Here is a 17,898-nt window from a genome sequence, read left to right as displayed (position 1 = left end):
TACAATGGTTGTAATAATCTGATCAGAGGATGTCCTCGAAACATCAAGACATTTGCAGTCCCTGTATTGTTCCTTCTGCTGTATGTTCTGTCCTTCTTTCCTGTTGGCCTTGTTCAGGTAGATTATAAGCTCCTTAGGGGTAGGCTCTCTGTCATTCTGTGTTGTACATTGCCCAGCACGATGCGGACCATTCTCACTTAACCCTTAGGCGCTACCATAATAATCACACACCGTGAGGCTTAGTTCGTATGTGTAAAAGCTCATATGTAAATAACAGGCCAGATCCTCAGCTCTTGACTTCACTCAAGCCAATTTACATTTGCTGGGCATCTGGCCCACAAAATAGTACCACCGTGGCTCCTTTACACCTCTTCCCTACGCAAGCATGTCAATCGGAGGAAAGCTGTGGTGCTGCCTGTTGCGCTCCCCAAGCCTGCCAAATGCACATTCACAGATACAAGGAAAAGCCTCCCGCTTTGCTCGGGGTGGGTTTGCATCTTACGTAGCCCGTGTTGTTAAAAAACCCACCCACGGCGGTAGGAATTCTCCAGGGCCAGCCCAAGGGCCGGGTGGATGCTGAAGGAATTTAGCTCCTCCGCAGCGATTCCTTAGTTGCCCTCTGTCGTGCTCTCCCTTCGGAGCTGAAGGAACCTCCCTGCCCAAGACTTTTATTGTAACCGCTCCCCCCTCACCACAACCCTGGGAGGGAAGGCGGGAGGAGGAGGGGGGGGGGTAAAGAGTGTGGCGCAGCGGAGCACAGCCCCTGGCCTTCCCCCCCCGCCGAGCATGTGGCTCTCACAGGGGCTGCGCGGGCTCTTTGTCTGCAGCCCCGCAGCGAGCCCAGCCTGCAGAGGGGCGCGCTCACGTGGCCTGCCCGGCGCTAGGGTCCCGGCCGCCTCCACCCAGGCGGTGTGACTGGCGCCCAGCATTGCAGCGCCGCGAGAGGAGGCGGCGGCGGCTCCCGCCCTGACGCGCTGCTGAGCCAGCGAGGGGCGCCGCCCGGAGCGGAGCTGGGGTGTGTTGCGGGGGGTGGGGGGGGGGGGGTAGCGCAGGGAAACCCGCCCCCACGCAGCCCTGCCGGGCGCTGCTCCGCGCCGCGTGGAGCCGGGAGGGAGCGCCCCCCCCCCCGCGCAGGCGCTGCCATGCCCCCGCCGTCTCACCCCCGCCCTCTCCCCGGCAGATCTTCCAATGGAGGCAGCTAGAGAACCTCTACTTCCGAGAGAAGAAGTTCTCCGTGGAAGTTCACGACCCGCGCAGGTAAGCGGGGCCCGGTTCCACGCGTGCCGCCCGGGCGCGCGGGGCTGTGCACGTGGGGCGGTGGGCAGGGGGTCCTGGAATGGGGCTGGCGGTCAGTGTGCGGATGGACGCGGTCGTGGGCGGACAGTGGCGGGGGGCGGGGGGGCAGAGTCCTGGGCGCGCAGGGCCAGTGGTAGCTGGGACCCCAGGCACCCCCAATTGCCATGCCTCTGTAGGGCGGTAGTTTAGCCCCGCGATCTCTTTTCTTTCCTTCTAACCTGCTGCTTGCCGAGCTAACGCCCCCTGGGAAATTGCTCCCGGTCAGCGCTCTGCGGCTCTCCCGTGTGCCTCTGAGAACCTGCCTGGCAGGCTCCAAGCGCTGGGGTGAGGCTAGCGGGTCCGCGTGCACTCACCGAGCGGCACGTTCCGAACCGGAGGAGCCCCGTGTGACTCCGGAGTAGTCGGGTTGGAAGTGAGACTGAGATCTAAGCCTGTTTCCTTTGTTGCTTACCCGAATTTGGGAGCCGACAGGCAAGGGAAGATGTCTGTAGCACTGCCAGTCAGTCTGGGTCAGGGTCTGTCCCCGCCTGAAGCCTGATCCCGAGCCCATGGAAATGAGCAGGAGGGCTCCCATTGTGTAGCACATTACTCCGTGTATTACTTGGCAAGAGCCAGCGTGGAAGAGTCGGATCCTGTCTTTCCAGCCCACGTTGATTTTAGCGGAGCAGCCCTGTAACATGTTTTACAGCTCATTAGCCTGCAGTCCTAGTTCAGGTTACAGCAGAGATCATGGTCACCTACATGGTTGGGGTGTCACGAGTAAGGGCAAAAACAGTGCCTGTGTTCCACAACTCCCTGGTGTATCCAGGGCATTCACTTTTCAGGCTCCCAGCTGTTACATCTCTTGGGCAGAGACCCATGTCTCCCTCCCTCCTGCTCAGGCTGCACAGTTCGTAAACTGGTATTCCCAGAAAGCCAGATTGCCTCACCAGGCCAGTGTCTGTGCTTGGCTTTCTGTTGGAATGCTATGAACAGTGTGATTGTTACCTCAACCACACAGCCCTTCCTAAGCAAGCCTCTTGCTTCTTAAGGTGAAATCATTACAGAGAAAATCTGTTAAAAAAAAAAAAAAAAGAAAAGAAATTCTTTTGCGCCTGCTAAATGCTGACCAGAGGTCACCCATCTCTCTTAGGGAGTCTCAGCAGGCCAAATATTTCCCATTCTTCCCTGGATTGGGATCCCCTTTGGATAGAAGGTCCTGTCCCTTTGCAGGATCACAACATAGACCCCCAGGGTATGTCTAAACTACAGGGGGTTTTCGAAAGAGGATATGCGAAATCTGCGGGAATTTGAATATATCTTCTTCCGATCGCTTTTTCAAAAGCAGGTCTTTCGAAAGAAAGTACAGTAAACTTCCGATAATCTGGCACCTTTAGGACCCAGGGGGTGCCGGATTATCAGCTATGCCGGACTATCAGAAGGGGGGGGCTATGAGGGGTCTGGAGTGGGGTGGGAGGGGATGCACAGAATTTTCATATCCTCTTTTGAAAAAATAACGTAGTTTAGACGTACCCTTAGTTTAAACTCAGGTTGTTGATCCAAAAGTCCCTTCTTTGGCTGCTGGTCTCCAGTGACATTGGAGCATTTTTTACAGTGGGGGTGCTGAAAGCTAGTGGTCCCCAAACTAATTATCTTAGGACCTCCCCCACCCACTCCCGTCTGTGACCCTCTCTCCAGAGCTGGGACCAGGACCAAGCTATAGCTCAGTGGGGGGTGGAGACACAGACAGGGGTAAGGAGGCTGAGGCTGGAAGCAGAGCCATGAGTGCAGGGTCAGTGGTAGCTGGGACCCCAAGTATAGGGCCAGGAGCAGAGCCCCGGACCTGGGGCCAGGAACTCTAGGACCCCCAGCACGGGGCTGGCAACCTGGATGCCGCACTAATCCAGGGGATGCTGCAGCATTCCCAGTTCCCATATCTATGCTGGTCTCTGGAGAAACCAGTTTGAACCAGCATGCTCCATCCTCTCTGGAAGTGTTACAACCTCCATAAAACGGCTTAATCACCCCCCACACGGTTCTTAGTTCCTGGAGGAACTCTGGTCACCCTTCCCCATGAAGTAGCCTACAATCCCTGACTCACTACACAAACCATAGTGAGATTCCCCCAGAGATTTTGCAGGGACATGCTGTATCTGTCACCTGGGCTAATAGAATTGAATCTCTCCAGTTTGGGACTCGAATCCAGACAAATCAAAGATCTACTGACACTCTAGACTGTAAAGCAGAATGGATCAGTTAGGTCTAATCAGAAGCAACCAAAGAACAATCCAGGAGGGAAGGCAAGTAGTTACGAGACATGAAGACAATTACATTTACAACTGAGCAGCATGCAGGAAAAGATGGTCATCCCTTATATGTGTGCAAGCCGCTCCTCTCCCAAACTGCTGGTAATCTGATTTTAGGTGGTTTGGATCTCTGACATGGAAAACCTCCCCATTCTTATCCCTGTAGCCTTATTGGGTTGTATAAATGCCATTCCTATATTCCATGTGGACTAGGCACTGTATTGTGCGAATTATTTTTACTCTGTTCATTTCTCACTGGGTAGAATAGAACTGTGTGGAATACATAAGCCAGACGGCCCATGTTTAATTCAAATGCCCTGTATCAAACTGCCACTTCTAGTGTAAAACAGTAACTGGGAGTCCTGGCTCCTGAAGGAACATATTTCAGATTTTAGTCTCCTGGCCAAATGGGATGGACTTTCATGCTGAATTGCGCAGTCTGTGCGGGTGGAGACAAGGCCCGAACAGTGCTCAGCATTTCTTTTGAATCAGTTCAAACCAGCGTCTGAGTCAGCTTATCCACGCTACAGGCTGCTGAGTAAGATAGGAGGGGCGTGGGTTAGTGGTTAATGCACAGGGCTGGAAGCCAAAATTCATGGGTTGTAGTCCTAGCCCTACACAAGCCCTCCTGTTCTGGGCAACGCTCAGTTTCCTCATCTGTTGATTGGGAATATGGGCCGGGAGGGAGAAGGATTAAAAGGGCTAGTTTGTTCATAATTGTAGAGGTTTGAGCTCCTAGGATTGATGTCACTAGAGCAATGTGAACTGCTGTCCTTTACAGTAAGAGGAGGAAGAGATTAGAAGAATCATTTGAGGAAGAGATTTCCAAGAGGTCAAAGCTCCGGCTAAGTGGCAGTTCTGCAGGAAGGGACCTGAGGATTACAGTAAACAAGAAGCTGGATATGAGCCAACAGTTGCCTTTCTTGCCAAGAAGGCTTAACGGCATATTGAGCTGCATTCATAGGAGCATTGCCAGGAGATCAAGGGACAGAGCTCTTCTGCCCATAGGATGGCTTGGGGCAGCTGTATCAGGCCTGCGAGTTTGGGGGGCCCAGGGCAGCCTGTGGGATTAGCTCAGGGTGGGGGGAGGACTAGCAATGGCAGGAGCCATAGGAAGGGGTATGATCCAGCCCCAGCCCACTGTGCTCTGCCATCTCCCAGTTGGGTTGCTCTGCTTCACTGCAGCGGGCGAGCTATCACTGCTACTGTGAGGGGGTGACCCATGCTGCTGGCACCAGGCCTCCCCCCAGTAAGCCCCTGGGCCCATGTTGCTTGGGAGAAGGGGTGCAGTGGGGGTGGAGCAGAGGCAGGGTCTGGAGCAGGGAGGGCTTGTCCTGTGGCCTGCTCCCGCAGGGACAGAAGTGATTCTTCCCCTCTGTTCAGCACTGGTGAGGCCACATCTGGAGTAGTGTGTCCAGTTTTGGGCCCTCCCACGACGGAATGGATGTGGGCAAACTGGAGACTGTCCGTCAGAAGACAATGAAAATGATTGGCAGGCTGGGGGGGGGGGGGGGGGGGGGGGGGGGGGGGGGGGAACCACACGACTTATGAGGAGAGGTTGAGGGAACTTATTTAGTCTACAGAAGAGAAGAGTGAGGAGGGGGACTTGATAGTAGCCTTCAATTTCCTGAAGGGGGGTTCCAAAAACGATGGCAAGAGGCTCTTCTCAGTGGTGGCAGATGACAGAACAAGAAGTAACGGACTCAAGTTGCAGTGGGGGAGGTCTTGGTTGAATATTAGGAAAAATTATTTCACTAGGAGGGTGGTGAAGCACTGGAATCGGTTTCCTCCTAGGGAGGTGGTAGAATTTCCATCCTTAGAGGTTTTTAAGGCTTGGCTTGACAGAGCCCTGGCTGGGATGATTTGAGCAGAGGGTGGAACTTAGATAATCTTCTAGGTCTCTCCCAACCCTAATCTGCTATAACTCTGACCTCAATAGAACTACTCAATGCTTAGAATTAAGCGTAAGTACCTTGCTGAACTGGGCCCTGGATATACCAGGGACCTGATTGACCAGTATGCCTTGGCTGCTTTGCATTACTAGACTAGCAGGAGCATCCAGTGTGTGTGGGCGCAAGGTGCTAAACTATAAAGCTACAACAGTTGTAGGAGGAGCTCTCAACTCTGGATGTTTCAACTCCCAGAGACTCCTGAGCTGGTGTGCAGGGTTTGTCACCATACTGCTGAATGAGATGGCATGTCTTGCTAGCTCTCTGCTCTGTGCAGGAGCGGGGGAGAGGGGCCAATATGGGAGAGACTGAGAACACTGGAATATAGGATAACACCGAAACATGATACCAAGAGTCACAGCCTTTCACCTGGCTCCTGGATTGTGCTGTTTCTTCTCACCCCTCTTGAGTCTTCAGCCTTCCCCCTCATTACGTTTCACTGGATTCATAACTGTCACCATGTGCCTTTTAATCTGCATGATTAGTTGGAAAACTTTTAATCGCACATTGTTCAATGCTTCTGATTTGGTTCTAATAAAAATGTGCAGTTGAAATGGTCCCAGACACATCAGTTGCCGTGTTCTCCAAAGCCAAGCCTGGGCTGGCAGTTTCAGTTCTGGATCTGCAGGGGTTTGGGCCTCCCCCCCATAATTGCTCTTGACTTCATTTCAACTTTCTTTTGCAGTTTGGCTTTTCCTATGCCGACTTCTCTAGCTCCCGCGTGCACAAAAAGAAATTAAATCGGCAGCACTTGAACCATGACAAGTTTAGCATTTAATTGCAAGTGAGCATAGAACAATGAAGACACTTAAAACTGTAACCAAGAGAGGAGGGAAGGGAAGGGTCAGAGTTGGGAGGGAGGGGAGATGGGGAGAGGGGAGCAAACTGCACTTCAGCAGGGAATGTTATCCCCTTTGGGCATCAGAGATGGATTCTCCTGCTGTCCCTTGTCTACCTTCTCACTGCATGCCCTGTGCATTGACACCCCTGCTACGGCATCCCTGACAAGCACCTTGCTTTGCACGGCAGCACCCTTTCTGACCCACAGGCAAAAGTCCATGACAGTTGGTATCAGGTTTCTGTATCATCCTATATTCTAGTATTGCCAGCCATTTCCATGCTGGTCTCTCACACTACACTCAGCCAGAATCAGGGAAAGGGGTCCCTTTACCTGTCCAAGTAGGATTTTTTGTCTTTCTCCAAAGTGTCAGGGAGGGGCAGTTATTGGACTTCTCGATCCAAATCTTATGTCCAAGGAAGATGGAGACATACACGTTAAAAAGCTTGGGATGTAGTGACCTTCCTAGGATGTGCATTGACAGCAGAGCTTGGAAGAGAACCCAGTTGTCCTGACACCAGTCCACACTCTGTCCACTAGACCGCATTACCCTGAGATACTGTTGTGGTAGTGCTTTTGCTGCTTACAGGTTGGTGTCTAGTCTAAGATAAAGACTCAGTTAGTGTATGTGGCCATCATTTTCCTTCTGTGATTATTCCCTTAACCCAGAGTAACGAGAGCAGCTTTTTCGGCACAGGCCTTGAGGGTTTTTTTCTGACCTTTGGTTGGTTTTTTCTTCTCTTTTTAGAGTCAGAGGAAACACTGGTATAAACACTGCTCCTTCTTTCCTCTTGTCTAGGGCGTCTGTGACCAGGAGGACGTTTGGACACAGTGGCATTGCTGTGCACACATGGTACGCCTGTCCTGCACTGATCAAGTCCATTTGGGCTATGGCCATTAGCCAACACCAGTTCTACCTGGACAGAAAGCAGAGTAAGGTAAGATGTTTGCTGGAAGGCGAGTGTGCTGTATGTGGCTCCCGCTCACTTACCGTTTTTCCAGCCCGTGGGTTCCCCTGGGCTGTCCTCATTCCATGCTTCTAACAAAGTGAGAGTGGAATGGCTTAAATATCTCTCCATTTGTACCAGAACAAAGGAGTTTGATTTCCCCAGAGGCGTATCAGCTGGGATCTGGGGCAGAACAGCCCAACAGGATTGAGTTCCTCTCCATATTGTTTCTGTGAATGCCCCATTTCTCAAAGGGACACCACCATGAAGTCAGAGCCATTTCAAATAAATCAGTTAAAGGTTCTCTCAGTTCTACACCTCTCTGAGTTTTACTCCTTGCCAGTTCTATGGTGCTACAGTCATGCTTTCTTAGGGGCAGAGCCGTCTCATCCGTAGACTGGTTCAGGGTGGCTTCCCTGAGCTCCATGCTTTGGGGGACCCCGTGGCTGATGCCCCGAATTGTCTTATAGACAGGTCAGCTCTGGTCACAGTACTGTAGGCAAGAGGCCTAGGCAGCTTCCCACTCCTGGCTGGAAGCCTGAGATGAGAAGTCCCAGGGGGCAACTGTGTTCCCAGTGGGGAGCTGCATGAAGCTGAGTGCCCTGGCTCTGAGTAGGGTTGTAAAATCCCATGTAATTGGTTAATCAGTTAACTATAGTGCCAGTGTAACCCACACACCTAGGCTATGTCTACACTGGCGTGATCTTGCGCCAGAGCTATGCAAATGAGGCTAAGCGTGGAATATCACTGAGCCTCATTTGAATATCTAATGAGCCGCCATTTTTGCCGAAGAGGCTCTTGCGCAAGAAGGAGCTGTCTACGCTACCCCTTCTTGTGCAAGAAAAACCCTCTTGCACAATGCAGTTACGCTGATTATTTTCAGGAATAATGGCTTTGCGCAAGAGGGTTTTTCTTGCGCAAGAAGGGGCAGTGTAGACAGCTCCTTCTTGCGGAAGAGCCTCTTCCGCAAAAATGGCGGCTCATTAGATCTGCAAATGAGGCTCGGCGATAGTCCATGCTTAGCCTCATTTGAGGGCTCAACAAATAATGCAATCTACTTGCCCGTGGTGAATAGATTGCAACGCGGAAGAGCTGGGTTCAGGCGATCTGCACGGCTGGCAAGCATTTGCATAGCTCTGGCGCAAGATCGCACCAGTGTAGACATAGCCCTATTGTCTGCCCGCATTCTCCACCACTTATAACTGCTTGCAGATGGACTTGAACTTGGGACCTCTGGAGGTTAGTATAGGAGTCTCTACAGCTTGAGCTATAAAGCCAGTTGGCTCCCAGCTTAGTCTGTAGAGCTCACTCCTTCTTGTCTCTGGCAGTACGTGGTCTAAGTGCCACTACATTGGACAGTGAACCACGCCCACTAGGCATGTATGTTACACAAACACGATGTTTAACCAATTAAAGGGTTGGCTGGGGTGGTCAGGACTGGGCTCAGGCTAGAGCGGCCCCTGTCGCAGTCAGGCTGCTACGCACAGGGGCTGCCACTGTGGCCAGGCTGGAGCAGCCCTCCCTGATAGGCAGAGGCTGCTGTAGCCCAGCTGGAGCAACCTCTGCCTATGGCCCACCCTGGGCCTACTACAGAGAGGGCCTGTGCCCCTGCCTGCAATACACCCAGGCCTATTAAAGACAGGGGCTACTCCAGATGCCCAGAGCAGTCCCTGACTGTGTTGGGCCCCACGGGATTGGAGCATCGCCCCTGCCCACAGTGGGTGGGGAACTGCTCTAGACCCCCCAGTTAACTGGAACTGGTAAGCACTGATTAACGGCTTACATCCCTACTTTGCACCCTATATCCAGTGAGATGTGCTCAGTCCTTTCATCTTTTGGATTTATTTCCCCCATTTCTAGCACTAAAGCGAAGGTGGGGAACCTTTTTTGGGTTGGGGGCTGCTGACCCACAGGAAAATCGATCAGGGGCCACACACAAATGAGAAGCAAAAAAATCCCAACCCTCACTGATGTGGCCCCTGACTGAGAAGGAGAAAGACGCTTCCCACTTCCCACTTTTCCCTCACACACCAGAGCAGTAGGGAGGCCCAGTTTAGTAGATTTTTGTGTGATTCAGTTCCATGGGGAGGAAGTGGGGGAGCTGGAGCACCAGCTTGGGCTCCCCAATGCTTGGGGGAGCCCCATGCCTTAGGGGCTGGATCCCAGGCAAGCTGGGGGCCACATCCAGCCTCCCCTCCCCTACACTAAAGCTTTGGGCTTCCAGGTGGACAGTATGGCAGCAAAAGACAGAACTATGTAGCACTTTAAAGACTAACAAGATGGTTTATTAGGTGATGAGCTTTCTTGGGCCAGCCCCACTTCCTAAGTGGGTCTGGGCCACGAAAGCTCATCACCTAATAAACCATCTCGTTAGTCTTTAAAGTGCTACATAGTTCTGTCTTTTGTTTCAGCTACGCCAGACTAACAGGGCTGCATCTCTATCACTATTCTACATGTATGGGCAACAGGCAGTTTCCTTACCTCCCTAAGCAGCTGTGAATGAGAGAAACCTGCAGATAGCCTGGGATGTTAGAATAGTGATAGAAATGTAGCCGTGTTAGTCTGGGGTAGTTGAAGCAAAATGCAGGACAATGTAGCACTTTAAAGACTAACAAGATGGTTTATTAGATGATGAGCTTTCGTGGGCCAGACCCACTTCCTCAGATCAAATAGTGGAAGAAAGTAGTCACAACCATATATACCAAAGGATACAATTTAAAAAAATGAACAAATATGAAAAGGACAAATCACATTGCAGAACAGAAGGAGGATGCGGGGGGGTGGGAAGGGGGAGGAAGGAAGGTAAGTGTCTGTGAATTGCTGATATTAAAGGTAGGGAGAGTGGGATGTTAGTGAGTTAATGGTATTACAGGTGATAATTGGGGAAACTGTCTTGATAATGGGTGAGAAAGTTCAAAGACTTGTTAAGTCCCTGGTGGTAAGTGTCGAATTTTAACATGAATGACAGTTCAGAGGATTCCCTTTCAAGTGCAGATGTAAAAGGTCTTTGTAGCAGAATGCAGGTGGCTAAGTCATTTAGAGAGTGTCCTTTCTGGTTAAAGTGGCAAGAAACTGTTTTCTCTTTGTGATCTTGTCTAATATCTGTTTTGTGGGCATTAATCCTTTGGCGAAGTGTCTGAGATGTTTGTCCAATGTACATAGCAGACGGACACTTTCGGCACATGATAGCGTAGATTATATTTCTGGATGCGCAGGAATATGTGTTCTTGATCTTATAACTCACTTGGTTAGGTCCAATAATGGTATCAGCAGAATGAATATGTGGACAAAGCTGGCAACGGGGTTTGTTGCAAGGGAAGGTACCAGGGTTGGTATTAGTGTGGTATGTCCTGTGGTGGTTGGTAAGAATCATCTTGAGGTTAGGTGGTTGTCTATAGGAGACTATGGGTCTGTCTCCCAGAGCCTCTTTGAGTATGGTATCCTGTTCCAATATAGGCTGTAGTTTCTTGATAATGTGTTGGACAGGTTTAAGTTGGGGGTTGTAGGTGATGACAAGTGGTGTTCTATTGTTGGTTTTCTTGGGTCTGTCTTGAAGTAGATGGTTTCTAGGTATTCGTCTGGCTCTTTCAATTTGCTTTTTTGTTTCTCTGGGTGGGTAGTTGAGATTTATAAATGCTTGGTAGAGATCCTGAAGCTTCTGGTCTCTGTCAGTGGGGTTAGAGCAGATGCGGTTGTATCGAAGGGCTTGGCTATAGACGATGGATCGTGTGGTGTGTTCTGGATGGGAGCTGGATGCATGTAGGTAACTGTATGAGTCAGTGGGTTTTCTGTAGAGAGTGGTGTCTAATTTTCCATTGTTGATTTGTACGGTGGTGTCCAGGAAGTGGATCTCTCGTGTAGAATGGTCCAGGCTGAGGTTGATGGTGGGGTGTAGGTTGTTGAAATCTCTGTGGAATATCTCCAGTGTTTCTTGGCCATGTGTCCAGATCATAAAGATGTCATCGATGTACCGTAGGTAGAGGAGGGGTGAAAGGGGACGGGAGTTGAGGAAACGTTGTTCTAGGATGTTAGAGCCCTGGGGAGTTTCAATGTGTCTAAGCTTTTTAAAAATCACAAATGGATCAAAAAACAAAAGCCTGTTCCCCTCCTCTTGGTGGGAGGGGGGTTTTTAAGGGTCAGGAAAGTGGTTCGCTTCTTTTGTTGCCAGCAGATTGTGTTTCAGATTGTGAGTACACATCTGATCTCTCTCTCACGCCCACAGGCAGCACCCCTTACCCGCCATCATCAGTCAATCAGTCATGTTTGTGACCCTGTCAGAATGCTTTGTCAGAATAATCCCAGCCGCCCTCCTATTGTTTTGATGTTGAGAGAGACAAATATTTTAGTCCTTTTCTCTGAAAGACTTGGGATTTTAGTCTGTTGGCCCCGTCTTTAAGGGATGCTGCCAAGATTGATGGGTAAACTGCTCAGCTGGGCTCATTTTAAGTTTCCTTGATCTGCTTGATTAGTCCTGCTGATCTGTTGTCCTGGGTGTGTTTATTTTTTGAAATCCAGAGCTGACAGTCTATAAAGTGTTGAGGTACTTGATGGCTTCAGTTCTTAAGGGTTTGTGCAGATATTTTTTCAATTAACATGGGTTTGTGCCCCTTTAAATTCACTCTGTAGCGTTGCTGCTTTAGATTAATCCCAAAGCAGAAGGTACAAATCTCCCTGGTTTTGCATCAGTACGTGCCACTTCACATGGCTTTGACAAAAGACAATAAAGCTGCTGAAGCTTGCTCACAAAATGAACCCAGATTGGTGCTAATGATTGAGATGAAATTTAGATGCCCTGCAGGACTCAATGCATTCTGGAAAACCAGGCTTGAATGCTGAGTTTATAACAAAACTTGAAACTAAGTAAGTCCTGCATCCTTTCCTATGTTGTTGTGATACCTGACACAGTTCTGCCCACAAAGTCAACCTGCTGGATTTAGAAAATAAAATAAATAATGTGCATTGGTTTCGACCATCTTGCAGCAAAACCAACCCATAGCAAATGTTCACAACCTTACGTGCAATTGAGCACATTGCCAGCTGGAGAAGACTTTGAACTCTCAATGCTGCCGTTTCTATCTTCTCTGTTCTGGAATTCAAACAGTGTGGAAACTTACAAGACGTTCATCTCCTTGAATGAACTCTTCCGGGTGCCCTATTTGTTTCTGCACAGTGTAGGCAGTCACAGCAAGGCAAAGAGCCATGTCTAAGCACTGGTCAGAAAAATCTTTGCCCTATTGGCCTCCAGAGACTTGTTTTTGTAGGACTCTCCAATAGCAGGGATGCTCTTGAATTCTCTCCAGTTGCATGGAGCTTAAATGAGTTAAATTGCTAGAGAAGATGAGGGAGATTCCAAATGACTTGTTGGCCGAGCAGGGGTGCAGGTTGGCCCCAGGCCTTAGGCACTTGGGGGGGGGTGCCCCATGACCTGTTGGAGCACACATACCACAAAATCTTTCAGTGAGAAGGCCAAAGTGATTCCTGGTGTCAGACCATCCCTCCTGTCGCTGAGGCTTCCAAAGAATATCTGACCTCATTGGACTGGCACCACTGAGGTAAAAAAACTGCTTTGAAACTAATCCCAAATGAGCAAATCTCCCTCCCCCACTAAAAATAAAAAACCAGACTTGCCAAGTCAGTGATTTCTTTAAAAATTTTCCAAACCGGGTGACTGAATGACCCAGGGGAGTAGTAACAGGATATAATCTAGCTGCTTAGTGCTGTGCTGCCTATACAAATCCAGCCCGTATCTCATAGCGAGCTGGTTATTGGCCTCTGTGAAATGAGTTAATTGGTTTGATTCCTGTTCCCAGTGAACCACTATCCAAAGCACAAAACCCCCCTACGTTAATTGGCGTCATTATTGGCACGCCAGCCATGCTTATTGCTGGAAACGTGTGTGTATTCAAAAGTTCCTGGAGTCTGCAGTCCACTACTCATTCAGACAACAGCAAGGCAAATACAACTGAGGACAGGCAGTGCAAGCTTCCCCAGGGAAGATCCTGACCAAAACCCATTGAGGTCAGACTCCTGTTAACTTTAATGGGCTTTAGATCAGGTCTATTGTCTACTAATGTACGTAGAGGGAACACTTCTAGAAAAGACAGGCTTAGTTTCTACACTGTTTCTGTCCTTGACCTCACTGCTGCCTAAAGAGACTGTAATATCCAGTATTACTGCCCCTGCTCAGCATTGTTCTATAAGTACATTAGCCTGACAGACACCCTGGAGATGGGTGTATTTGACCACCGTGCTTCTCACTGAAGTTGAAATACAAATACAAGCGGCACATGCAATAGGAGGCTTAAGAAGTCACTAGATCAGGGGTCAGCAGCCTTTTCGAATCAAAGAGCTAAACATCAAATTTCAGAACAAGTGGCCAGCAAGGAGCCGTATAAAATGCCCATTTGCATGACTGAAAATGTACATCGTAATATTACTGATAATTGACATGATGATATAGTAGCATCAATGAAACATTGTACTCACAGGCTTTATTTAATGGGACTTCTGCTGCTACATCTTTTTGCACATTTCTTTGAAGTTTACATCATAACTGGTCAAATCCAGCTTCATGCATGCATTCAGGCTGTCTTCTGTCAGTCTTATGATGGGGATGAGGATGTTTGGGGATGTATGGGTATGAGAGGCTCAGGGCAGGGGGTTCAGGTGTGTGATGGGCTCAGGGTTGGTACGTGTGTGGTGGTGCAGGAGTGTTACAATACTGTGGCCAGATAGGGGCTGGGCTCCAATTGGGGGCTGTTTGGCCAGGTTTCATTTGGGGATGTATGGGTATGAGAGGCTCAGGGCAGGGGGTTCAGGTGTGTGATGGGCTCAGGGTTGGTACGTGTGTGGTGGTGCAGGAGTGTTACAATACTGTGGCCAGATAGGGGCTGGGCTCCAATTGGGGGCTGTTTGGCCAGGTTTCATTTTTAAATAAAGTAAAATATTATGTCCAACACACAAAGTTTCAACAGTGCCTTTATTTGTGGCAAAGGTGAGGAACCTTTTATGGTCAGGGGCCACTGTCCCACAGAAAAATTAGCTGGAGACCACACAAGTGAGAAGCAAAAAAAACCCAAACCCTCCCGAAACATCCAACCCTCTCTGATGTGGCCCCCAACTGAGACCCCTCACTCTCTTGGTGCTCCAGCCCCAGGGAGGTAGACATAGAGGACTGAGGTTCAAAGCCTCAGGCCAGATTAACTTTTCTGGGGTTCCAGGGTTAGCAGATTGTGTGGAGGCCCCCTAGGCTCTGGGGTGGAGCCAAAATGAGGGGTCCAGTGTGCAGGACAGAGCAGTCAGTGAGTGGGATACGGGTGGGGTTGCAGAATCTGGGTGGGAGGTAGGGTGCAGGAGCAAGCTGGGTGTAGGTGTCTGGTCGGAGGGAGGGTGCAGGAGCATGGTGCGGGTGGGTGGGTGTCTATCAAAAGGGGAAGAGGGGGCAGGAGCAGGGAGCTAGTGGGGTCTGGCCAAAGCGGGGTGGGGGCAGGAGCAGGGGGCTAGTGCCTAACTTTCAAGTTTCCTGCAGTCCCGTAAAGTTTGTTCAGAGCCACCAGTCCTGGCTCTCAGTGTTCTGTGCTATTACTTAGCTCTAATTTACCCCTAAATGTCTTCTGAGAGCCCAGTAAGCAGTGGAAGTGTTGGCAATTCTGCTAGACAACCTCCCGTGGTTCAGCAAATTTTCTGGTTCAGCGCTGGTCAGGTCCTGAGGGTGCCAGATTCGAGAGGTTCAACCTGTAGTAGATAGATAGCCAAATGCTATGCAGGTCCTGGCCAGTGACTGGACAGTCAGTTCAGACACAATAAGAAGCCACCTGACCCACCAACTGAAACTGAAATTGAACTTTCAAAAGTTGTTATTCTTGGTTTTGACCCGAAACAGCAAGGCCAAGATGCTGAAAGGCTGATCCCACCATGTCTCTGACCTGAGGTGATAACAGGTACTGTTGGTGTGGAAGGCTCAATGTCCCAATTTTCTAGGGACGAGAGATGTTAAATTTCGATTAATCTACTAATCAAGTAGTCGATGGAATCCATCGACTACTCGATTAGTCTGTAAAGGGGGCGCTCACTATCCCGCTGTGCCTCTCTCTTTGAAATGTACAAGAACTGCCTGCGGCTCTTGTACATTTCAGAGGAAGAGGCGCAGTGGGACTGCTTAGGTGCCTGCTCCTGCACCTCTCCCTTTGAAATGTACATTTCAAAGAGAGAGGTGCAACAATAGGGACGCCTCTGCCTCCCCGTTCCCCACAGAGACGGTGCCGGGGGGAACAGGCTTTTAAGCCAGCTCCCCCCAGTACCAGCTCCTGTTTCTCTCTTGCTGCCTCTCTCTGATAGAGGCAGCAAGGGCCGGGGGGGAAGCAACTAGTCAAGTGACTACTCGGCTATCTGATATGCTTATTGGGTAGTCGACTAGTCGCTTACATCCCAAATAGGGACAGGCACAGTATTTGGGACTTTGTCTTATATATGTGTCTGTTACCTGCTCTGCCCAGTCTTGATTTTTCATTCTTACTCTCTGGTCACTCTAGCTCAGTAGTGGGGAGGCTCAGCGAAATGTTGAGAGATCGAGGTTCAGTTCTTCCCTGGCCATCATGTGTGACCGTGACCAGTCTCAGAAGGAGGCTAGGCGCCTTTTGAGCATTCGTCTCTTAATCTCTCTGTGCCTCGCTCCCCCTCTGTAAAATGGGTTAATAGCACTTATCTGTCTCCCAGGGGTGTTGTGGGGGATAAATCTGTCAAAGACCTTAAGGTGCTCAGTAGAAATGTTAAAATGTGTTGAATTAAGTAATCATGCAACTGCTGGAAATTTAAGCTGGCTCCCCGCACATACCAGCTCCCCTTGCCTTCCTCCCCCTCTGTACTGCTGCATCCCCCCCAGCATGTAAATATGTATCCCCTGAAAATTTCAGCAGATTGACATTTATGCAATAAACACAATTTAACATCCCGAATCCACATGCAAATATCTCTAGCTTGAACTTTCAACTCAAGCTAGTGGGCCCATCCATAGTATGGGTGGGTCCTGGCCCTAGAGCTAGTAATGCAGTGGGACCTCAAGTGAGCCCAACTCATGCCGCTAACCCAGTACCTCTGCTGATAACTGTGTTGCTAGTCAAAATCCTCCACGTTTCGCAGGGTGGCCACTCTCAGTGGAACATCCTACCCCTGTGCCCACCCGTTATTATAGAGGGACTGCACCGAAGAATAAGTAAATCTTTGTGCTAATTCGGGGCCAGATATAAAGCCAACTGCAGCCAATGATTAGTGGGCACTGGGTGGCTTCTGCACTGAAACTACCCAGCAAGAAGGATGCTGATTATGTTGGCATTTTTGGTGGTTTCTTACTGTAGCTCTTAACATTCACATTCTCTGGACATGGTTCTTTGGTTTAAGGGAAGGGAGTCTCTGGCAGTGCAGAGATCTTAATAGGAGATTTGCCTCCATATTCTGAAACACACCAAGGGCAATAGACAGTATGGGCATGCGAGTGCCAAATGGTTTGCATTCTTGGAAAATAATCTGAGTGGACTTTTGAGGGCCTGTTTCCTGCCACAGTAAAATGATTCTTCGTGTCTGTGGCACTAAAGCACAGTGAATGGCTCCATGATACTTAAACACAGCTCTGTGTCCATTCCCAGTCCAAGATTCATGCTGCGAGAAGCCTGAGTGAAATTGCTATTGACCTGACTGAAACTGGAACGCTGAAGACTTCAAAACTAGCCAACATGGGAAGCAAAGGCAAAATTATCAGCGGCAGCAGTGGCAGTCTTTTGTCCTCAGGTAAGTCCTTTACTTTGTAATGGCATGGGACGGTGTAGAAGTTCCAGAGAGAAGTGGAGTAGACGTAGCTTTGTAATATGTAGGAGCTGCCAGATGATATAGTGGGGCATTTCAGAAACAAATCTGATGGTAACAAGATGCTTCCTTTCAGTGTCTGTCTCTCAGGGAACGTGATATCTGTCTCTCATCCCCCCTGCTCTCACCCAACAAGAGAGCCAGGCTGCAGTGTGACCCCATCCCCATTCTCATTGCTTGGTTCCTCTTTCTCCCTGGGATGTCATCTCTAGTCTTCTCAGTTCCTTGACCTATCCCCACACCTTGCTTCCCCAGTCCCTCATGTGTCCACCTTCCTGCTGCAGCTCGCCTGTTTCTCCTGACCTCTGGCGTATGCAGCCATCTCCATGCGACCTGCCTCCCCATGGCTGTGTTGTGGCTCTTTTGGGGAGCATGGGAGGATTAAAGAGGTCTTCTAGCAGTAGAAAGGCAGAATCATCCATAGAGGTTCTGCACAGATCTGCTTTGCCTCTCAGCTGCTGAAGTTCATTCTCCATCTTCCAACTAGTCCCCCCTGGTCATCTGGCCGTTCAGCTCCCCATGAAGCCTGTTTCCAGGGCCCATTTGCCTAGCAGCTGCCCAGGGCCCTGAGTTTATAAGGCTTCTTTCTGTGGAAAATGCTGAGATGCTTCTATCAGAATCTTCAGTGTGTAACAGGCTTCAGGGCTGAGGGTATTGTCTGCCCTGGGAGCAGTAAGCTGTCCTTCCGAGCTCCAATAGACATACTTGTGCTGGCTCTGACCGAG

General features: G+C 49.8%; 1 protein-coding gene across 10 annotated transcripts in view; it reads left to right on the top strand.

Annotated features, from left to right (window-relative positions):
• The window catches only part of FRMD4A (FERM domain containing 4A), a 436,582-nt gene that overhangs the window by 379,959 nt on the left and 38,725 nt on the right, over window positions 1–17,898 (top strand). For all 10 annotated transcript variants that reach the window (XM_075926048.2, XM_075926044.2, XM_075926043.2 and 7 more), the window contains exons 12-14: window positions 1,181–1,257; window positions 7,168–7,306; window positions 16,957–17,098. In XM_075926048.2, coding sequence (XP_075782163.2) covers window positions 1,181–1,257; window positions 7,168–7,306; window positions 16,957–17,098 — 358 coding nt within the window. The remainder of the gene's footprint in view (window positions 1–1,180; window positions 1,258–7,167; window positions 7,307–16,956; window positions 17,099–17,898) is intronic.

The sequence above is a fragment of the Pelodiscus sinensis genome, chromosome 1 (assembly GCF_052426305.1).
Source record: "Pelodiscus sinensis isolate ZL-2025 chromosome 1, ASM5242630v1, whole genome shotgun sequence".
Classification (NCBI taxonomy): domain Eukaryota; kingdom Metazoa; phylum Chordata; order Testudines; family Trionychidae; genus Pelodiscus; species Pelodiscus sinensis.
The sequence above is the reverse complement of the archived record's forward strand: the minus strand, read 5'-3'. Positions and strand labels throughout refer to the sequence as shown.